General features: G+C 37.4%; 1 protein-coding gene across 21 annotated transcripts in view; it reads left to right on the forward strand.

The window, feature by feature from the left end:
* Positions 1 to 23936, forward strand: part of LOC107670703 (intracellular protein transport protein USO1-like) — a 36694-nt gene that overhangs the window by 6077 nt on the left and 6681 nt on the right. The window contains exons 2-20 of one of the 21 annotated variants that reach the window (XM_016463392.1): positions 8943 to 9029; positions 13976 to 13993; positions 14296 to 14352; positions 15506 to 15550; positions 15818 to 15868; positions 16243 to 16275; positions 16643 to 16711; positions 16799 to 16840; positions 17020 to 17079; positions 18923 to 18979; positions 19810 to 19887; positions 20318 to 20440; positions 20941 to 20976; positions 21085 to 21210; positions 21748 to 21819; positions 22244 to 22414; positions 22651 to 22743; positions 22880 to 22972; positions 23225 to 23317. In XM_016463392.1, the coding sequence (XP_016318878.1) occupies positions 8943 to 9029; positions 13976 to 13993; positions 14296 to 14352; positions 15506 to 15550; positions 15818 to 15868; positions 16243 to 16275; positions 16643 to 16711; positions 16799 to 16840; positions 17020 to 17079; positions 18923 to 18979; positions 19810 to 19887; positions 20318 to 20440; positions 20941 to 20976; positions 21085 to 21210; positions 21748 to 21819; positions 22244 to 22414; positions 22651 to 22743; positions 22880 to 22972; positions 23225 to 23317 (1404 nt within the window). Of the gene's footprint in view, positions 1 to 8942; positions 9030 to 11323; positions 11417 to 13975; positions 13994 to 14295; positions 14353 to 15505; positions 15551 to 15817; positions 15869 to 16242; positions 16276 to 16642; positions 16712 to 16798; positions 16841 to 17019; positions 17080 to 18922; positions 18980 to 19809; positions 19888 to 20317; positions 20441 to 20940; positions 20977 to 21084; positions 21211 to 21747; positions 21820 to 22243; positions 22415 to 22650; positions 22744 to 22879; positions 22973 to 23224; positions 23318 to 23936 lie in introns of those variants that run through there. The other 20 variants (XM_016463395.1, XM_016463394.1, XM_016463393.1 and 17 more) reach the window with 20 other exon arrangements.

Consider the following 23936-nt stretch of genomic DNA (forward strand, 5'->3'; position numbering starts at 1 on the left):
GTAAAATAGGGACAAACCCAGCAATTGGGTTGTTTTGACCCAGCGGTTGGGTTACTACCCAGAAGGTTGGGTTAAACATTTAACCCAACCGCTGGGTCAAAACAGCCCAATTGCTGGGTTTGTCCCTATTTTACCCAGCACTGGGTTGTATTTAACCCAGCATTTTTTAGAGTGTACTATGAATATTATTTGTTCTTGTCACAAATTGTTTGCTCATTTTTACACTCAAAAATTAGTCATGACATAGTTTATCATTAGGTTTTAGTATTTATTTGATTTGATTTTATGTAAATCTTTTTTTTTAATTGCTTGGCATAAATTTTAATATAATCAGTTAAAGTATGAATATGGTTTAAATAAGGATAGCTGTAGAACAAGTAAGATTCAATTAGTTAAAATGTATTAGATTTATTGATAAGTATATAAACCTGGTTCTTTTGTATTTAAAACACTTTCAGTTATAGTACTATTACAGAAATCTCATTCTTTTTTCATTTATGTATGACTGACAGACATTTGTCACAAAGTTTAGTCCAAATAGATGAAAATTTCATATGTTAAAATACATAAATCTTAAAGGATTATAAGTATGTTTTTAGTGTTACTTGATTTGGATAAAAATGTCTACTAAATGAATACATGTAATCGTAATATATGAGCACGGTCATAGGGTTTTAAGTGCACTATACAGTGATGTTTTCAGGTATAATTCTCAGTGTAACCTACAACATTTCTTCGAAATAATATTGTTTTTTGTTGGATTTGATGTGCATGGTAATCCTTTATATGCAACAAAAAAAAAAACATCACTTTTGTTTTTCTTCTTGTTCTGTTAGTTTCACTCAGGGTTACGCTCTGAGCAACTCTGAGAGAAAACTCACACAGAGAGAAAATGGTCCCTTTTTCATGATTTATTAACTTGGTGTACAAGGTCATGTTGTGGATTTTGTTCTGATAAGACTGTGTGCTAAAGTGAAAGGAATGCACATTCAGACAAACTCTTACTCTGGTCTCCGATTAGCCACTTGGTGCAAGTTGTTGCTTATTTGACAAATGTAGGTGTGAAACAGCTTAATGTGTAAAAAGTCGGTAAAATTGCAAGGACACTGCTCATTCCTCTGTACAAAGTAATACAGTTCATCTTCTGTTTTTACACTGAGCTGACTCCAGCTGACTTTGCCATCTCATTTAACTTAATGTTCATGGGCCATATAAGATGCTAAAATAGAAATTTTACTGTTATTTAAAATTTTTGAAAAAGAAGTTCAAAAACACTTACAAACTTATAAATAAAATAAAAAAGAACTTGATTAAAATCGCTGGTTTTCCATGCAAGTACTTTTGTGAATTTTAGGATATCACATAAATGTAGGATAAACCCAAAATGAAAAAAAAAAAAAAAAAAATCTTAGGAACAGGAAAAGTGCTTCACTTTCTTCAGTCTGTTGAATTTGTCAGCTCTGGTCTCTATGACTCATAGTCTTAGGGCCAGATTTACTAAACGGCAAATTAGCATTAGAGCGCAATTCCATAAAGGCGCCGATGGGAGGGGAAAATTCTGTGGGGGATTTACTGACAATGTGGACATTAAAGAACACAGACGCAGCTAGATCATTTCCATAATGACCAGCACAATCTACCAAGAGCAGCGCAAATTACTGCCTGCTTTAAGACATGCTTTTTTAGGGCGTTAAATAATGGCGCAAATACCAGTAATTTTATGGGTGCATACGTTAGTAAATCGCGTTGTGTGATTCATTTTAATACTCTCCTCCCATAAATTTTGCATCTGAAAGAGAAACTCTAAATGCATATTCAATAAGTTCAGGTGCAAAAATAACTGTCCACGCCTTTTCAATGCTAATTCTTCCCTGCGCATCTTTAGTAAATCCAGGCAGTACTATTTTAACGTCAAAAGACTTTGTGCTGGCGTAAGCTGTTAGTAAATCTGGCCCTAAATCTCTTATAAGGAAATCTACAGCATTATTGGCTATTCTGCAGTGTAAACCCAGTTCACCTTCAACCATTTTTTGGCCTTAAAACAGAGAGCACATTGAATGACATTAGAAACTAGAGACCAGTAGATGAGATGCAATTTCACCTTTGACTCATCACCATCATGCTACTCTCTCTCACTCCCTCATTTCAACAAGCTGGAGTTTCTCTCACAGGCTTGTTCTTGCTCTTAAGTAACTCTGTGGTCAGTGAAGCAAGTGTTCTGTGTTGGCCAAGTACACTAGGTCTTCTCTTTCCGTAAAGAGCTGCTTCTGTGTGCAGTCATCTGAGACCGCACGCTAGCATTTTTCAAAACATCACCCTGCCTCTGGTTTCTCGGGGTTTAAAGTGAAGTGTGGCATTTCTGAGCCACTAACGGCATCTAAAGGGATTGGCAAAATAACGATGTAATCATCATTGGTTAAGACAGAACAGGACATGTCGATCTGCTAAAACAAAGTACTAATGTTTTGATAGCACCACAAAACCACTGTGTTTGCACTCTTTAGTTTAGTCGATATGAATGGCTTACTTAGTTACCTTTGCACACGAAACTGGGATAGGAAAGTATTTAAAGATATAGTTCAACCAAAAAAAAAAAAGGAAAGAGAATTCTTTCAAACCTATATGACTTTCTTCTGCAGAACACAATAGAAAATATTTTGATGTTTCAACTGTTTTTTACATATAGTCAATTATAGGGCCAAAATAACAATTACTTTCATTGTATGAACAAAACACACTGAGATTTTTCAAAATATCTTCTTTTGCATTTGTACTAAAGAAAGAATGTCACCCTGACATTGACATTTTTGTCAAATGTATAGATACTGTATAGGTTTGGCATCAGGGTGAATACATTTTTAGAGTTAGGCGGTAATATAGTTTATCATTTTATAGTTATATAGTTTATGTAGTTAGCATTTTGCAATAATGTAAACAATCAAGCAGGCGAGATTTGCTAAATAGTATATATCGTTTTACTTGAGTACTGTATGTATGCAATTTTCGCATACAGTACTCTTTATATATAAAGCTGTGCGATAATATACTATGCATTTTAGCTGTTTTACATTTTTTGTCATAATTTTCTCCATGCTCGGAATGACCCAAATTTATGTTCCTACATTTTTTTATCCCTACATGGTGATTTCTTTTTTGAGCAAGCTCAGATTTGATATTCAATTCTGCCACAGATCCCAGGAACCTGCTAAAATATGCACCCACCACACACAGATCAGACATTGTTTGGTTTATGTTTGAAATGGAAGGCTGGCACGATTTATGTAGGTGTTAATATGGGCAGACCAGAAATGTGGCAGACGTCTCCAGTGATCTCATATGTTCCAGTCTCTGGCTCTTACGTTAGTACTCAAGTAAGAAAGACTGTTTATGTCTCATGCTGAAGACCGCTAATCCAGTGTACACAGATGGCAAAATGATACACATTTTTAATATTGAGCTTTCCACATTTAGATGAATTAAACTGCCTAGGGACTCTCTTGGTTTATACAAGTCATAGTTTTGGAGTTAATAATGTCTCTTTTTAAATGTCAACATTTTTAGTAAATTCTGCTTCCAGAGTACTGTCCAAAACACACCGAACAAGGAGCAGTTGAGGGCCTCAAGTCAGTTGTATTGCATATCTTCGGTTTGTTCCTTTAACTTTCGGTTACAGCTAGTCTGTTAGCAGTCCAGATGATTAGCGTGTACCCGCTCAGCCTGGCATGCTGGTACAAGAGGCCGTGGGAGAGAGAGATCTGGCCAGCTTGGCATCTCCTTCTGTGGTATTTATGTCAACAGATAAGAACTCTGGGCTCAAATTGTCCTGGCATTCATCAAACTCCCAGGGACTCCTGAATGACAGGCTTGTCCTGCATGTCTACCTTAAAAGGCACCAAACAAGGCATTTTAGTAAACCTGTCCACAATCATCTATCTGAAAAAAATCCAAATACACAATAATTCATCAATTCTGTTGGTTAAACTCTAAGGGGCCATTTACACAGAACATGTTTTTGCTTGGACCTTGCAAGGCCTCCAGGTGCAGTTTTTAAAAAGTGAAAAGTAATGTGCGAGATGCTGCAAAAGACACGAGGCGCAAGTGCAACAGTCAATCTAGCATGTTTACATTCAAAAACAATTGAAAAGTAGCACGGTGGAACAAGTGAATTCGTTCTGTGTGAACAGCTCCTAAAGTGTTGCAATAACAAATCTCTTTTTCTAAGCCCTGTTTTCAAACTAAATCTAAATGAAGTGGAGATGCTCATATTTGTGATTTGGAAAAAAATGTCAGTAGAAACAGTCATTTCTCTGTTTATGCTTCAGACATGTTAGCAACACTTCATCCGAGTTTCACACATTAACCATGGCTGATTGCAAATGCCAACTGCCAACTTTTTCAGATGCTGCATCTATGAGAATATAGGTGCTTCCCAATTTGTGTATTTATGCACTATTCTATGCCATGTTTTAGTGTCAATACTAGTGTGAGTAATGTTCACACACTATGAGAGGGAGGGGTTATTAGATTGCAATGCTAGATGGCAATCTTAAGGGGGTCGCACACCGGACGAGAAGCGCAGCGCCCCGTCTAGGACAACTCGAGGTATCGCACACCGGACGCGCACATTCTACACGCGCGAGCTCAATTTCGAATCAAGTTCTGAGCTGCAAGATGGGTGGGTTTTAACTTCATTTATTATTATTTTAAATATATTATTTTAATTGATAATAGCTGAGTTTTGAACGTTAATCAGTGAAAAGAATCTGTGTTATGATAAGTCTGTTATTGTTTTGTTGTATCTGTTGTCTAGGCAACTATGTTACATAGGCCAATACTGTAATATTTTGCGTATGTAAAAATGTCTCAAGAGAAAAATAAAAGATTAAAAGGACTACGTTTATTATACATTTAATTCTATATGTTTACATTTTATTCAAGCTGTAAAACTAATGTATGTAGTATTTTGAAGAAGTGGTATCTTGGTATAATGTATTAACAACGATTTGAGACAAATATGATGTTATTTAATATAAAACTATGCAGATGGCGCTCTGTGGCGCGGCAGTAATTTGAACAGCGTCCTGAGTCGTAGCTGGGCGCCGCGGACAGACGCCGAATGGCGCCGGCAGTGTGCGTACTCTCGTAGAAAACAATGTGTTCGAATTTTAAAGACGTGGCGCGGCGCTGCGCTTCTCGTCTGGTGTGCGACCCCCTTTAGACGGTAGAGTGCATTTTAGAAGTGCATAGTCTAGTGCATCATTTGTGACACAGCAGACTGTGTGCATCCAAGATAGGGCCGTATCTACTACTTAACAAATTACACCTTTGAATTGCACCTTTATTTAAGTCTCAATTTGGTAACTGTTGACAATAACGTGAAGGAATGTACTCTGTGGTCAATTAGAGCAATTAAACTATGTATTTCTGTTTAAAAAAAAAAGGTTCATTACCAGACAGCAGTGGAACTAGCTCTTCGTTCCCGTTGAGAACATCCACGTCACAGAACTTTCATTAAATTAGAGCATTTTGGGTTTATTGATAGAACCTGCTCCATTTGGGTCATTAAAAATAGCTGTAGAGGAGAGAGTGAGAGGAGAGAGGTGTGTGAAATAGGCCAGTGTGTTTTCCTCTTCTGCGATAGGAGTGTGTAAATGGTCATGATGGGGGAAAATGCAGATGACCCAGGCTATCATATGCTCACCGTGACTGATATCATGGTGTACTTTGATAACTGCAAGAAGGTAGGCCTTAATATGAATATGAGTTATGATAAAAGCTGCTTGTTTTAGTTCAGAGGGTTGAATAGTGCATGTTTTCTTTAAGATTGCTAACCTGCTTCTTTTAGGTGCCTATGCACATTTTATGTATTTTTTTTCTTGTCAAAACCCTTGTTTTCTTGGGTATATTGTAAGCATTGTAAAGCACTGACTGACATGTACTACAAAAGATTTGGTTCAGTAATATGAATGATTATCTTGTTCATGTAAATCATATTGTGTGCACATGTACATGCCCTCCGCATCAGAAATAAGCAGTGATGGGCGTTCATACGATCAGTGGTTTGTTCTGCTAAAGTGCAGGAAGGGTGTGATCCAGGCTCAATTGGGAATGACTCAGCCCTCTGATTTCCTGCTATGGTCAAAAAAGGCATAGTTTTGGTTACCCTGTTAGTCACGCAGTCATACAAAGTGCATTTATTCCTGAAAGTTTTCTGAATACTCTATTACCCTTGATGGTTAGTTTTTTTTTTTTCAAAATTAAATCTTATTCAACATTTTCAGCACAGTCAAAGAGCCCTGTTGGGTGGTAACTGTTATTTTAAAGAAGCATGTATGCATAGGTGGATTGCTGTGTTTGTGGAAATCATATGTTGACATTAGTGAGAACCTGTTAGAAACCTGTTTGGACAGCTGCTTAATTGCCAGGGTTGGCTGTAATAACTTCGCCCTGGCAGTTCTTCTACACAATTATCTGCCTTCATTACAACAGTACTAACATAACATGGTCACACATTTGCTGTTTACAACTATAGTGATATTCAATATAAAGGTATTTCTTGAATTCAGATTTGGATGTTTAATTCTGATGTTGAATGTCAACTGCACAGCACCACTCATTAAGTATGAGAAAGGTTAAATATTCCTAATTTATTTGTCCTCTCTTGTCCTGTGTTGCTGCTTTGATTTGATTATTTGAATAGTGCTGTGATTTGCCAACATGGGAAATGTCTTTGCAAGTGTGATTGTTTCAATTACTTGCACTACACCGCCTTTCAAAAGTTTGGGGATATTTATTTATTTATTTTTGAATGAATGAAATTAATACTTTTATTTAGCAAGGGTATATTAAATTGAACTGGAAAGAATATGTAGAAGCTTGTCCTTCACTACTAAATTTACAAGAAAAGTTTCTAAAATTAAAAGTAAAATTAGGCCATCACTTTCTTTCACAAGAAGTGGTTGAAGCTGTGGAAATATTTATTTTGGCAAAATATTTCTTGAACATCGTTGTTGGAAAAGGGACGCAAGACCTTTGTGGTGAGAAACAGCTGCTTCCTTGGAAAGTTGTGTGACTGTGTTCAGGATAGAAGGCCTCAGTCTGAGACATTAAGATATGATCTGACATTTACTCAGGAACACGTCATTATGGATTTCTCCAGCAGCTAACAAACACAGGAATTCATTTTAAATCTTGCATGCCCCTTGGAGTAGTAGTTCCACTGTTTTAATTTTTTTTTAAACATTTTTAACATTATTTTTTTCCTGGTAAAACATAAATATCAATACTTTGCTGTGTTTTCAGGAATATGTGAGTGTTACAGTCATGCGTCTGGTGTAAAGATTACTTGTTAGTACAGGATTTGGGGGGGGAAATGGGCAGATTTCAGTTGCAGACATCACTGTGGTAGTGTGTAGTGTCTATGATGAAATACTGGAGTTGAGGTTTTCTCTTTTTTTGGGTTGTTAAACATTTTGTGGCGTCATCTGCAGGAAGGAAGTGTGTTCTCTCTCTCCTCTCTCCCCCCCAATGCCTTAAGGCTGATTTATACTTCTGCGTCGGACCTACGCCGTAGCCTTTACAGGAGATGATGATGCATTCTTTCAATCTCCACAAGGACTTGTATCATGGCAGATCAACATTGTTTGTTGCGGACAACTACTGATGTATAATGCTATGTAGTATAATAAATGATAATACACTGCTACGGCGTAGGTCTGACGCAGAAGTATAAATCAGCCTTAAAGGAGTCTCTTCCTTAACCCTTAAATGCATACCTCGGGTCTTTAGCGACCCGGGACATCATTCTCTACCCTCTACCTCCTTAATTTTTTAAACTTAGACATCAAATTTCTTAGTATTCCTCAATCTATTCATTATAAACAATATAACAAGAAAAAAAATAGTAAAATGTAAAAGAATGCCTATTTTCTGATAAATTTTTTGTAAAAAAGTGTATAGGGTCTCTAGAGACCCAAGGTATGTAAATGTGTAAGTATTTTTTCCTGCGCGACAATATTTACATATCTGATTACTCAATTTGTGCAATGCATCTTTTTTCCTCAAGGTGGCACTGTTTGATACACAATGATGATGTGATGTTTCACTCATAATTACCGCAGACAAAAAACAAACGAATATTATCAGCAAAAATGTAACTGGTTTGAATGGCTTTACTGCAGAGCAATTACTATACGCAATGAAATATAAATGTCACTGCCATTTGATGCTGGATGTGGTGAATAAGATGGCAGTGATCAAAATATTGAATATGAAGTCATTGAAAACGATAGTTTTGAGAATATGGTTGAGATCGTGAATGTGAGGCAGATGCTGAATGTACTGTGGAAGTGCGCTCTGACGATGACAGCGATGGTAAAATCATCTGCTCAATTTGAACCCTTTTAAGTTTCAAAAGGTAACGAAATATGCTTTATTTTATTCTTCTGTAATTGTTCTTAAAATATCAAGAATTTGTTTTGCTATTGCAGCAGTTAGAGGTCCATCCGTGCTGGATATATAGGTCCGGGTCGCTAAAGACCCGAATATGTAATAATGATTGGTGAAACATTTATGCATTTAAGGGTTAAAAGGACTTTCAAAGTGTGATGAGCTAAAGTCACAAATACACACATACATACTCATGTAAACAAACACATTCATAGCATGTGCAGTCTGAGGAGTATACAGTTACAGTACATAAAACTTAATGACAGGGAGGAGATACATAAACATGTTCCTGTAATCATGTAATATAGGAAATGTATATATCCTGTGAACCTCCTGCTAAATTTACATTACAAGAAATTTAATAAGTAGTTTTTTGTGTGTTGATTTAACTTCCTCTATTTTTTTGCATTTACTACAGTGCTCATGCTCTCTTGGTTATGGTTTAATGACTTTACCTCTCTCTTTTTCTCTGTTTCCCCATCCGCCCCCTGCAGGCTGAAGCCCGTATGGCAGCTAAGAGGGCGGCCCGTGCAGAAGCTCGTGAGATCAGAATGAGAGAACTGGAGAGACAACAGAAAGAGGTGAAGAAATACAATCACTGAAGGCTGAAACTTGGGCTGAAATTTAGGCCTTAGCGTTGCTAAATGTGATGTTGGTCTTGATTTTGTATCAACTTTTACATATTGCTTTTCAAGTCTCTTATAATATTCTATAAGCTATAATATACATCTTTATAGAAATTGCATTTATTTATTCTTTATATATTTATTTATTAATTAGGGGGCTCAGAAAACCTTCTAGCATGACAGTGTTGTTCCAGTACATAGATGTTTTGACATGCCCACCAGTAACATGTGACCTATCCTGTAAGATTGAGATTTGAGGAGGTTTAACTTCCGGAAAAGTCCCATCCCCATGCGCTTACCTGCTTAACTCCATTCTGTGCGTATAGTGGATATGTCCCCTTTCACTGGTGTCATAATCACAGCACCTACTAACAAGAGTCATATGTTAAGAAACTAAAAGCACCACACAAAGTAAACAACCTGCATTACACAATGTGTTGAAACACAGGAGGAGAACCTTCCAATACAGTTCAAGAGTGTGTTGAGCTTGTAGGCCTTTAAAATTGCATTGGCGTTTTTGAAAACGTTGTCGCTGATAATATTTATCCAGTCTTGGCCTTTGTTCACTCAAAATATTTTCAAGGTGTTTTCCTATTGAACTGCCAGCGGAAAAGGCCTTTATTCTCAAAACCGAATCTTTCTTATGGTCTTCTTGTTGACTTGCTCCTGCACAACACTGTCAGCCGATTATGTTCAATTTGTTTAATCTTCATCATGATTGTGGGCTCTGTGCTTTGAAGGACATGTTTTGGCTGGGTAATGGGGATCAGGGTCAGTTAATCACCCCCTGGGTCAAGACCTTCTAAGAGCCCATTTGAACTTAAGCATTTACTCAGCTAATGCTCAGAAATATTACAGGTTACATGAGCACTTTGGGGTCTTTACAAAGAAAAACAAACTTAAAAGTATTCAATGTTAAATACAGCTTAAAGAGTTAACCCAAAAAATAACGTTCTGTCTTTTACTCATCCTCATGTCTAAATCTGTATGACTTTGTATTTTTCAGAACACCGAAGATATTTTGAAAAATTGTTTCAACTGCCAATACAATGGAAGTCAGTGGGGTCCAATGTTTTTAAGACCCCTTTTAATTTAAGTGCGTGGACAAAAGAAAAACAAAACCCTGAGACATTTTTCAAATTATCATCTTTCGTGTTCCACTGAAGAAATAAAGAAAAAAAGGTTTATCTATGAAAATAGTATTAACTCATGCCCCACTTTGTAAGTGTACAATAACATGCAATTGATTTAATTTGATTAGGTTGTCTGAGGAATTTGTTCAAATAGCTTAAATAACACTCATGAAAAAAAGGCCTGGATTTATGCTCATTTTGTTGTAGTACCCTGCAGCTTTACTGCAGGTTTTGTACTTTTACCCCTAATTCTGGCCTAAGATTACAGGTCATTCTCAACTCCCTGTTAAATTACAGTTACTGTAAGTCTTTACAAACAGACTTTATAGATGTTGAGTTATTCATTTGTTTTGTCAGGCTTTTGGTACTATATCAGTTTGTTGCTTTAACGTTCCTCATAGTAAAGAGAGCTGGATTTAAAGAAATGGCAACATTTGGTTCCAACTCATGGATATGCGTATGGTTAATTCTGGGTAATTAGTGTTAATGCACTGTGACTGCTGATGCTGGTTTGCTACGGCTGACTGCACACAGTAAATAGGACATGAATGGCATGGGTTCAGATGCATGAATTTAAACAAGTTGTAGATTCCTTAAGATATCTAAGGACATTTGATTAAGTGCATATGAATGAAGTTGCTCAGGGTCCTTCGAAGGTAAATGGACAACCAGAAACCCACACTGTGATACCTGAGCTCAGACGATACAAACTTATGCAATGAAGATAAACATCCCTTTAAGCATACCCAGGTCACACTTGAGAGATTAGCTAGCATTCAGAGTTAAGCCTGGTCTGATCAGGAGGTGTGTGTGAATGTTAAGGGTGTGTGTTTTGTGGCTTTAAATCTCCAGCCAAGTCTTTAAAAGTAGATTATGAGCTTTCAGCCGTTCCTGCAGCGGGTTAACAGATTCAGTTTCCACTCAGTTCTCACTATCTGGCTGTGATCATTATGCTGATCGCAAACACAATGACTCAAGATTGAAGATGCTGTGACATAAAATAGATCTGGAAGAGTTTAATCCAGACTTTGTGGAGGTTTGGATTTTATGGCAGAGTGCGTCTTTGGAATCATAGAAGGTCTCTGTCTCCCTCAGTCCTGAGGTAGATGGGGACTCTTTGAGACTATTAGGATGGCCTGCAAGCGATTAGTGCGAAGAGGGGCTAGGGAAGTGATCAGTGGGAGACTCCAGACCCCTCTGCTGAGGAAGGTGAGATTAAGTTTACTAGATGAGCATGGAAAGATACGAAATTACTGACTATGTTACTACTGTGTTAATAATTAAGTAACAGATTGATTGATGCATTTGATTTTCTGTACTAGTTTAACTAGCATCGGGTGATCTGATCAAGTGTATTTTATTCTGGGTTTATTTGTTGACTATGACCTATCAATTTAATGAATAGTTCTGAAACTGTTTTGTGCTAGTCAAAAGGTTGGTTCTATCAAGGGTGTTTATTGGGTTTGTGCCAGATGCAGTTTCGATTTATTAGAAAAAAGTTTTATTTTGTACCTTTTGAAGAACATGGTAACTTTTCTTCTAAAACCCTAACAATTTCTTAGTTTTTTGGCTAATTCTGTGAGAGTGCAGAAACAAAAGAGCATTGATGTTGTGGGAAAGTCTCTAATTTGATACATAAGGTGTTAAAGGTAATTCAAAGGAAGACGTTTTGTACAGGACTGGATGAATAAACACTCATCAAAACTGGAGCAAATACACATGGGGAAACCAGTTAGGTGAGATTCTGTAGGTTTTCAGTAAGTAAGAGTGAAAGTGTTCACTATTGCACTGTATAGTTTAGACTATATAATAATTAGATTAAATTCTTGATTAAATTATCAAAATATACAACCAACTGTTAAAGAGATGTATTTTTTTTCTAGCTAGAAAACTGCTTTTGTGTAGGTTTTATCTATTAACAGGGTTTAGTTATGTCATTAGCAGGAGGTTAGTACATTTGTAAGTGTCAAAATATACTGTGGGGACCAAACCATAGTAGTTGGATATTTTAAGAATCTTCAGCTTATCTGTTGATGTTATTGTTACTTGTGAAAAAGTAATGGACAAGAACACGTACAAAAGTGTACTAGTGTAAACATAACACTGCTATACTAGTCCAGTGCTGTTCATTGGTTTGATCATTAGTGGACCAAATGAAACCTTAAAGGGGTCATATGATGTTGCTAAAAAGAACATTATTTGGTGTTTTTGGTGTAATGAAATGTGTTTATGCGGTTTAAAGTTCAAAAAACATTATTTTCCACATACTGTACATTATTGTTTCTCCTCTATGCCCCGCCTTTCTGAAACGCGTCGATTTTTTACAAAGCTCATCGGTCTGAAAAGCGAGGTGTGCTCTGATTGGCCAGCTGTCCAGTGCATTGTGATTGGCCGAATACCTCAAGCGGGTGACAGAAATGTTACGCCCCTACCATACTGTGATGCCCTGTCCGGCTGGAGCGACGAGACAAAATATTAACGAGGCATTTGTTGCATCCAGTGGGGACATAAGTACTGATTATAATGACTTATGCTGTCTTTTTACGTGTTGCATCGCACCGCGTAAACATAAAACCTACATTTGTGATCGGAGAAATGACAAACAACAAGCGCTACTCTACACTGCCCAAAACTCGCATTTGAATCGCCAGTGGCAAATTCTTTAAATATGAAAATGTACTTGCAGTCTGTGAGTCAGAACAGCCGGCATTGTAGTCTACTTAGAGTGAGGAACGGCCGGCGGGCTTGAGAACGGCGCAGCCGGCGTGCTTGCAGCAACCACATGTGACGACACCCGGGCTGGACTCCGCTTCGTCCACGGTGAAAGCCGATCCGGCGATCCACAGCGCGAAGTTGATGTATTTCCTCAGCGACCAGCACGGATCAGCTCTAGGCATGACGATGCGAATATTGTCCTCTTTTGGAAGGCCAAACAAAGTAGTTTCGCTTTCACAACGAAACACACAGCGCCTTCACGACATGGCGGCCGCGGCAACAACAATACTACAGCGAGAATAAAAGTTACGCCTTCTTTCTTTGCGTGAACATTTGGGCGGTGTTATGCAAATCTTCCCACATCTTGACGTAGACATGTGGGGGCGTGTTATAACGAGCCGTTTTAGGTAGGCGTGGTTGACTCTTAACTTTTATAAAGAATATCTCTTTGGATTTGAGACTTTAGTCTTTGCAACTTTACAGATCTTCTTTATGCACCAAGAGCTTGTAACACTCCAAAGAGAAAGGACAAATTGAAATCGCATCACATGACCCCTTTAAACATCAGTGGAAAGAATCCTGTCATCCCATAGACCAGATCACACGACCCTCGGTGACACTTGAGTATGTTCTCAGATATCTGAACAGTTGCATGACATAATTCAGATGCTTTTTTAACTCTCATTGTGATTTTTAAAATTCCTGATTGACAGTTAAGTGTTGGCATTGAATTTTGCTGCTTGTTGATCCACTTGACCTTTATGTGTTCTTTGAGTCAAGTGTGTGAACTGCCATTGTTTTCTCTAACTGTAAGTTTATCTGTAAGGCCAGGTAACATGACACTGAGCTGACGGATTGCTAAAACTTCTTTAAAATTGCTAAAACAGCTTTCCCTTTTCGCTCCATTATCTTTGAGCACACACTCTTCCACTCGGTTAGCTCTCTTTCATGTCAAATAATCAATGCCCTCTCTTTTTCCCTTTGCTTTCCCCATCTGGTGGCTTTCTTTCATTTGCTCATCTGATCCTGTTTTGCTGGCCTCCTGTGATGTAGATTTATCAGGTGCAGAAGGTAGGACATCTGATGCTGTAGTTCTACTCTACACAGTCAGGAAAAAGGTACAAAGACTGTCACTGGGGTGGTGCCATTTCAAATGGTACATCTTTGTACTGTATTTACCACTACAAGGTGCATATTTGTGCCTTAAAGGGTACATATTAGTACCTTTTGAAAGGGTACCTACCACCCCAGTGACAACTTATGTACCATTTTTTTAAATACTGTACTTTAATTCCTTTCCTTCTGTTGCATTCTTGTTACATGAACTTCCCTTATTTTTCTCTCCTCGTTTCTGCTGCATTTCTCTTTTTTAGAAATACTATGGACTGGATAACTTGGACAACAAATGGGGGGACATTGAGCAGTGGATGGTACATTCACTGTTTTGAGATTTTCTAAGCCTGTAGTTTCATCAGCATGTGACTTTTACATGATAGGGATTGCAATACAGGATGTGTTCATGTTCTATTTGTTAATAATTAGCATGTTTGATGTTGGATATCAGGGTTGCATGTCATTACACTAGGTCAATACCTCTACATGATTTGCATTTTCACAACTTTTCAACAAATAAAATAAAACTTTGTTTATATATGTTTCCTGGCATTGTAGATATTTTAATGTACACTAACATTCAAAAGTTTGGTGTCAATAAGATTTTTTTAAATGATTTTGAAATAAGTCTTATGCTTACCAAGGCTGCATTTATTTGATAAAAATACAGTCAAAACTGTAATATTGTGGAATATTAGAATTGGTCATTTTTATTATTATTTTAAAATGTAGCTTTGTGATAGCAGCCAGTTTTCAGTGTTACATTATCTTTTAGTAAGCATTCTAATATGCTGATTTAGTGCTCAAGAAACATTTCTTCTTATTATTATCAATGTTGAAAACTAGAGAAAAAATTATTTTTTTTGATGAACAAAGTTCAAAAGAACAGTATAGATTTAATAAAATAAATATTTTGTAACATTATAAATGTCTTTACTGTCACTTTTGATAAATTGCAAGCATTCCTTCCTGAATAAAAGTAAAAATAAAATCTTACTGACCCCAAGAACGTAAATGTGAATGTATTACATCTTTTCACTTTTTTTGTCTTGAGTTTTTGGTTTACCTTTTTTTTACATGATTGCTCTTGCATCAGTTATTACTGATTTGCATAAACTGCTCAGCCTTTCTTGCTGAGTCTTGTGTGCCTCTTTTGCCATCTTGCTTATTCTCTTCTCTTCTCTTCTCTTCTCTTCTCTTCTCTTCTCTTCTCTTCTCTTCTCTTCTCTTCTCTTCTCTTCTCTTCTCTTCTCTTCTCTTCTCTTCTCTTCTCTTCTCTTCTCTTCTCTTCTCTTCTCTTCTCTTCTCTTCTCTTCTCTTCTCTTCTCTTCTCTTCTCTTCTCTTCTCTTCTCTTCTCTTCTCTTCTCTTCTCTTCTCTTCTCTTCTCTTCTCTTCTCTTCTCTTCTCTTCTCTTCTCTTCTCTTCTCTTCTCTTCTCTTCTCTTCTCTTCTCTTCTCTTCTCTTCTCAGGAGGACAGTGAGCAATATACACGTGTCTCACGGAGACATGCTTCGGTTTGTACCTTTGTCTTTTAACTGTCTGTCCTCCTAAACCACTTCCACAAACACTTCTCATGCAAAACATTTCACAAGTTTGTCCTTCATAAAAAAAAAATACACTTGGATTTTATTCCAAATGCAATTACTTTAAGTCAGACTTATTTTGGGGCTCACAGCACATACTGATTTGCTGTTTATGTACACAGTGGTGAGTTTTATGTCTTTAAACTCTTGCTAACTGTGTACTCCATCTAATTTTACCTTTTTTTTTTGTCCATCAAGGTGTCAGATGATGAAGAACGGATGTCAGTGGGGAGCAGGAGCAACATACGGGTCAGTATCAGTGTAACTATAGTTCCTTATAAACTGTATTAACCAGGGGTGTCAAACTCAATTCCTGGAGGGCCACAGCCCTGCAGAGTTTAGCTCCGACCCTTATTAAACACACCTGATCCAGCTAATCACGTCCTTCAGGCTTATTTGGAAAAATACATGGTTTGTGTGTTGGAGCAGGGTTGGAACTAAACTCTGCAGGGCTGCGGCCCTCCAGGAACTGAGTTCGACACCTCTGGTATAAACCTTCTGTGCTGTCGGTCAGAGTGTTTGTTGTTGGTTTATATGAGTGTGTGCTCGCTGTGTGTTGTCTAAGGTTATAAAACAGTCCAAAATGTTCTTCATGCTGATGGTGGTTTTGTTTGTCTGGGCAGTTGGATTTGGATGCGGCGGGTGCTTACGGCGTGGTAAGAATCTCAGGGTGGGAAATGTTTCTTCGGGCATGGATGTTATATCATTACTTTCAGGTTCCTGTGAATGAGCACATAATTGAGTTCACAAGATGGTTTTGTTTTTGCACTGTGGTGTGTTTCAACTAAGTATAGCTAATACCTGATGCTACATTTGTGATGTTTTGAAGTGTTTCATCAACATTACAAATGAAGGGGGTGTGGTTTGTCTTCTGGATTTGATCAAATATGACCATATGACCATAACATTTCTGTTATATCTCTGAAGTGTCTGAATCTTCACCTGCATGTTCACAACCATGAAGTATTGAGCAGTTAATTCTGCAGTTTTAATATTACTTCCATTTCCCACCATCCTGTCCAGCTTCCCCAGGCCTCCTCCTATCACTCACATAAGAAGTCCAAGAAAAAGAAGAAACATTCTTCCAAAACTGTACGTTCGCAGCACTTATGCACGTCACATGTATGTTCTGTAACAAGAAGATGTAATATCAATCATGACTTCTAGTCTATCCCACAGAGCAATGGCTATGACGATGATCTCAGCACATTGTCTAATCGGGTTAGTGGCAAACCGTGTGATGATGGTGTTTGAGTATTAACTAGTGTGTTGGTTCACCTATTATGACATCCAGGAGTCTGTGGTGTTAATTCATGATGCAGTAGTGTGACTAACTCTGGTGTGATGTGGTACAAATCAGTGTGAAGATTGTAAACTGGACTCTGTGTATTTGTGCGCAGAGCTCCAGACTCAGTGATGAGAGCAAAATGTCTCGCTCCTCTAAACTTGATCGGCAGTCGGTGGGTCTCAATCCAGCATCTCTTTGTGTGATTAACATGAAAATATATCTAACATGAGTGGAGTGAATCTTTGAAAAAGCATGATGGATTTGTTAAAAATAACATAGTGGTTGGACTAATTTCTTTTTTTTTTTTTTTACAATGATAAGCACTGGCCAAAAAGTGTCGGCACTCGGCACCAACACCAGGACTTTAATTTTATATTTATTTATTGATATTACAGAATCAAGAAGTTGCTGTCTATAGTATAAATGTATTTTACAATTTCAATTTTTTTATATTAATACATTTTTATATTCAAGTTATTTATTTTTAATTCAGTAAATGTTATGTAAAATATCATTTTTTGAAGCATCGTATCACTACAATGATACAATGATGACAAATGATGTTATCTAACAATAACAGCAACAGTCTCTTTTTTATCTATATTGGTTGACCACTTTTAGCTGATTTGCTGGTAATCCAACCTGTTTAGACTAATCTGGTTTGCTTGGTTTTAGAGAGGTTTTAAACAATCAAGCTGAGAAACCAGCATACCTTGGCCCGTCCGGCAGACAAGCTAGACCAAATAAAATAACCTGAAGAGTTTGGGATTTCGGTAGTTACTTGTAAAATAGTAGATGTACAATTATTGATTAATTAATACAGGTGTGTTTCTATGCAACGGTTTTATGCATGTGAATTGTAGCAAAATTAATGGCTTTTCACACAAACATTTTTGCCCTATAGGTAGTGTTAACATCTTTTTATCTCCAAATTACACTGCCAGATATGTGAACTGTGCAGTCTCAACCCTGGGTGATGTATAAACAGTGTGCAGGATGAAATAAGATAATTATTGCAAAAATGTTACAAAAAATGATCCTGGGTGAACATTTTCAAGTGTGAAAAAGCCCATTTAGTACCATTCCTGACCTCAGCTGGCATGATGCCCCTGCATTGCACATTTTAGCATGGTAAAACATTTTTCTCCCTCCATCACTCTGTACATCTCTCACGCTTCTGTCTTCATCAGTTCATCATTCAATCATCTACATTATTTCCCATCATTTTAGAAAGCCTTCTATTCATCTGTACTGTACAGCAGCAGTAGTTATTCCTCTAAACTTCAAGCCCCTTCCTACAATGGCTACCAGGTCTGTCATCTTCATCCGCTCCTTCCATGCTGCTGAGTATCTATCCACTGTTTAAATCCCCTCTTTCTGTTTTCTTGTATCATTTTTCCCTGTCATGTTCACCTTTATTGTAGTTATTCTCCACTTTCACGCTGTATTTGATTTGAAATGTTCATCTCTTCTGTCTGTTTAGTTGTCTTTAGGGTTTGTGCTGATTAATTGTTTTCCCAACCAGACTTCCCAAAAACCTATTATAGTTATTTTAATGACTACAATGCATCTTTCCTGGTAGATATTGAAAAATATCAACTTTTTTTTGACTGTTTTAACCAATATTTTGTGATCTTGCTCTAACTTCTACTTTATTAGCTCATCAGTCAGTTGACATTTTAAAAGGGGTTTTATCCTATGAATAGCAATCTCAGCATATTAAACTGGGATAAAAATGAATAAAAATATTGAAAAATTACACACTTCACCTTTAATAACTAGTTACAGACCTTTTTTCCCCACCAACCTGACAGAAATCAAATGACGTGAGTCACGTGATCATCTGAATGTGATGAAAGACTATTGATACACTGTGCATAAAAAAGGAGAACTGAGGCTGTGGAGAGAGTTTGCATGCTCACTTGCACAGAGTGGTTATGGGTAAGACCTCAAGGCGTGAGAAGGTGATAAAAATGTTGTTTCTCTGCTGTGTGTTTATATCTGTCCTTCATCAGGGCTCTGTATATGAGGACAGTCTCTACAGTGGCTCTCGGCGCTCCAGTGCTCGTGCTGTAAGAATGATAGAGCTAAACTGTAAATGTGCATGAAAATTGTACCCTATTAACCTGTGGATTCAGTTCCCTAACCAACAAGTGTGATTTTTTTTTAATTTGTAATATTCTCTCTTCATAATAATTAATGCTATAATGCAGGTCAAAAATGCTTTGAAATGCTTTTTAAAAGGCTTTGCTAATTCCATAAAGCTAAGAGTGCTTTATATTTGGGTAGCTGACAATCTTAACATTGTCACATGACATTATCTTTTGATAGACATCAAGATTTTTGGTTAAAATTGACATGAATGTTTAAAGGAAAGTGTGTATTTTAGGTGTTTTTACATATATTTTAGCAATCGTCATAAACTATATATGTAAACTATTATATTTCACTAGTTGGTTTAATTGATTTGCCGTACCACTTAAAAAGTACAAATATTGCATGTTGTCTCTCAAATTAATAACTGCATGTATAATCTTAAGAAATGAACAAAATGCAGGTTAAAATGATTTTAGATGCAGTATGTCACAAATTTAAATATCAAGTATTTCATGTCAAGCTTGTTCTCTAACAAAGGATGTGTAAGACATTGACAGGCATGTATGTTGTCAAAGTGGGTAGTTTTCTACCAGCTTGTTTTCGGTTTGTAAATTTGTACTGCTTGTAGATTTTGAATTTTTTTTAATTTTTTTTGTGGAGACTCTTACAGATGTGTGTTGACTGTATCAGGCCTGAAATGTCTGACAATCTCGAATCCATTTTGTGTATATCGTCTCTCTTGCTCTGTCTCTCTGATTCTTCACATTCTCATAGTGTGTGTGTGTGTGTGTGTGTGTTCCTCTAGTCCTCTGAATACAGTGGTTTCCTGGGCTCCAGCTCTAGGACTTCGTCCAGAGCAAATTCTGCGTGCGGAAGTCCAGTGGTGAGCAACTTCACGGTCACTGATGCCCAAGATGATCATGGACTATCACAATTATATTTCATAAGTTGCTTTCTCAGTGACCGATTCAGTTACAGCTGCAAGCGTCCAGTTCATTGGGGCTTTTGCTTTTAATGTCTCATAAATCCTGTATTGTGTGAAGTTGATTGTTGTTTCTAGCTAAATCAGTGGATGAATATGCTTTTAGTCTCCGAGTTAAATTGTTTAATTGCTTGATGTTTACCTTATTAAGTAGGATTGAGTTACTTTAACAGTGTAAGAAAGGACATCTGAGGTGATGTGTGTGTTTGTGTGCGTTCTTTCTTTGGGTGCATGCAAAAAGCCAACTGTTAAACTTGGACAGTTGAGACTTCACAAATAGCTGAAATACCTCTTGCATTGATGTTAATTGCTGCCATCTGGTGGTTTCCAGGAGGACTGCAGCAGCTCAGTGGCTAGTTTTATGCACAGCTCAGCTAGTATCAGTGGCCTCTCTAGAGACCTTGACCGTGTGGTCATTCCTGACCTGCCAAACGTTAACGGGAGGCTGTCAATGGTATGAGAGTGAAATGTTCGGGTTCATGTGATTTGTGGTGGTTGATGCCCTGGTTTAAATGTGTGTGTGTGTGTGTGTTACAAACAGTGGCATGTTGAATTGAGGTGATGGTCTGCATGTGAGATGGTCAGTGGTCAGAAAAGTGGTTATGTGCAGAAAACCACAGAAGTCTGATGCGTGTCATGATGCTTGATAGAAATTTCCAATTGTTAATATTATAATTCAAGGTTATTTTAAAAAGACCTATTCGCAGCACTCTGTTAATTACAGAATTGCTTGATGGTTGCATATTGATCAAATACTATCATTGTGGTTTGAATCTTTTCAGCTTGACTTGGACTGATTTTCTTCCTGTAATGGGAATATATTTTTTACTAACTTTTTTGTGTTAACTGCATGTCTTCAAGGAACAGCATGAATCAGAATGAATGAATAAGAGACTCGATGGCTTGACTCGATTTTTGCAAGACTATCAAGTGTATCATCTTTTTTATTTACAGGCTGATGACAGGTTAGAGCGAGACTACTTGGAAAAGGTTTGTGATTTTTTGCCAATTTGTTTATCTTTTTAACCATTTAAGCCTATATTCTCATCATAAACTCCATAACCAAGGGATGTGACCTATGACTTGCTGTATTTTTAGGGATCCTCACGAGCCTCAACTATTTCTGGCGCCACTCTTACCTCTCTGGGTGGGACGTCCTCACGGAGAGGAAGTGGAGATACATCCATCTCTGCTGACACAAAAGCATCCATAAGGGAAATCAAGGTGTGTGTCCTGATCTCTTTGTCTTGTGCCAGTTTAAATTTAAGCAGCAGGTTTATAGAACCACATGATATCATCCCATGATTTCATGGTATGCTTTTGCTGTTTACATATTGGGCAAATTAATCCAAGTTAATAGCACTGTAGCATAGCATATTTTATAAATACATTTATTTATAATATAATTTAGTCTGATAAGAACTCATTGCTCGTTTTCATCACTCATCTTGCTCACAGAACACAATTTCCACTTTCTTTGTTGCTCAGTCGTATTCCTAGTGATCTGCCTTCCAACAAAGTCTCAGCTCCAATCAAACACACCTCAACAATATAACTAAGATGTTTTTGTGTTGAACTCTTCAGGAGCAGGACTGACCACCTTCTACGATCTGTTTCACTGTTATTTTATACAGCTTTGTACTTGTTTTTTTGCACAGTAATTCATTTGAAAGTCTGGTGTTCTTTACCCTTCCGTTGCTCTTCCTCCACTACATCCTTTATCCTTCCTCTTCATCCTCACTCTTCATGCTTTTCATTCAGGAGATCCATGAGCTTAAGGATCAGATTCAAGATGTGGAGGCAAAGCACATGCAGAACCTCAAAGAGCTCAAGGTACATGGCTGGTAAAGGCAGTGCCAGTCAAAAGCCCAGCGAGAACCTGCTTTGTTTGATTTATCTATGATAGTGCTGGCAAAGGAACAACAAATTTTGTGCTTTTTAACCAGCGAGTGGCTGATCAGAAACAGGATGAGATGATGTGATATTGGGATCTTGCATGTTTATATGTCTATGCCACTGAAGTCTATAGCCTCATTTTCTCTGCCTTGCTTCCATCTTTGACTTTATCTTATTCTCCAAAACATATTGTTACACATCCCTCTTCATGATTTAGCTTGATTCGATTTTAATTTTAAGGAGAAATTTTGTTTAAAATTGTGTTCAAGACTGATGTAGAGGTTGAGGTATTTTAATGCATGCACAGACGTGTGTTTGTGAGTGTTTACTGGTTTTCATTGTGGTGTCTGACTTCTTAAAGGATTCCCTTTTGGAAGTAGAGGAAAAGTACCGTAAGGCCATGGTCTCCAATGCACAGCTGGACAATGAGAAGACCAATATGATGTATGAAGTGGACACTTTGAAAGACTCTTTAATGGAACTGGAGGAGATGCTGTTTGAAACACGCCGTGAGCTTGAGGAAAAGTGTAAGGTCTGTAGAGTCAGGTGTGCATTATAAGAAGTTGCAGTAATGCTTTGTTGTAATATGTTGTCGAGCCACAAATAATAGATTGTTACAATAGGAAGAGCTTTTAATTGGAAATTTTATTCATTCATTTTATTTTTTATTATTTGTAATCTTTTTGTCATGTTATGATTGAAATAGAATGGTGTACAAATATTCAATTTAAAGGGTAAAAAACCACTAAAGGCAGTTTTATATTTTAGGACCTTGAACGAGAGAAGCATGCTCATAGCATACTGCAGTTTCAGTTCAGTGAACTGAAGGAGACGTTGAAACAGAGTGAAGAACTGCTCACTGTGAGTATTGTAGTATTTATGTCTGTGCTAAAACCTTTGTCTTTTTCAAATGCTTGGCTTATCTGCCCATCTGCTTTAACAGCTTTTCTCCTTCCTTCATCTTTGGTCTTCTTCCATGCACAATACCTCTCTATAGGAGATCCGTCAATTACGGCTCAAGCAAGACGGCTATGTTAGGGAGATTTCTGACCTCCAGGAAACTATTGAGTGGAAGAATAAAAAAATTGGGGTATGATCCCTCAGTTTCCAACTCCTGTAAAAAAAACTGTATTTGTCATTACCTTCACTGTAAGAGAATTATAATTTTATCTTTCAAACATATAATTGTAGATTAGCTAGATTCCACATCTGTTTCCTGCTACAACCTGTCTGTCATTGCCAAACTATTCATGTTGTCTGCAGCACTGATGTTTTCATTGCTTTCCCCTTCTTTTTCTCCTCTTCCCCGCATCTTTGCCAAATCCCTTCTGGTGCTGTTCAGGCATTAGAAAGGCAGAAGGAATTTTCTGATGCCATTCGAAATGAGCGGGATGAGCTTAGAGATGAGGTTGTTCAGCTCAAAGATATTTTGAAGGTATTGATATGTGTGGTGAAACTAGGGCTCACTCTTTTCTCATAAAATTTTCCTAACGAAAAAGCTTTATATTAATTTTTAGTAATGTACAGATGCTAAGACCCAGACTATGATGTAAATCAAGACTGATTCATTAAAGGGATAGTTCACCCAAAAAGTTGATGTTTATCTGCTTACCCCCAGGGCATCCAAGATGTAGGTGACTTTGTTTCTTCAGCAGAACACAAACAATGATTTTTAACTCCAGCCGTTGCAGTCTATCAGTCATATAATGCATGGCAATGGTAACAAAATCTATGAGAGTAAAAAAAACATGCACAGACAAATCCAAATTAAACTCTACGGCATTGATGTCCTAAGACATGAAACGATCGGTTTGTGTGAGAAACCGAACAGTATTTATATAATTTTTTACCTCTAATACACCACTATGTCCAACTTCCTTGAGCGCGCGCACGGCATCCGATGCGTGAGGTGTGTACGCGCTCTGGCGTAGTTTACGTAAGCGCCGGAAGTGATCTCTCGCGCGTATACGTCACTTATTGTTTACACAGTGCACAAACATTGTAGGTACGACGGCTAATCAAAATGGTACTTACTTGCGCTTATCCGGATTGTT

Source organism: Sinocyclocheilus anshuiensis, unplaced genomic scaffold (genome assembly GCF_001515605.1).
Source record: "Sinocyclocheilus anshuiensis isolate Anshui unplaced genomic scaffold, SAMN03320099.WGS_v1.1 scaffold1278, whole genome shotgun sequence".
NCBI lineage: Eukaryota > Metazoa > Chordata > Actinopteri > Cypriniformes > Cyprinidae > Sinocyclocheilus > Sinocyclocheilus anshuiensis.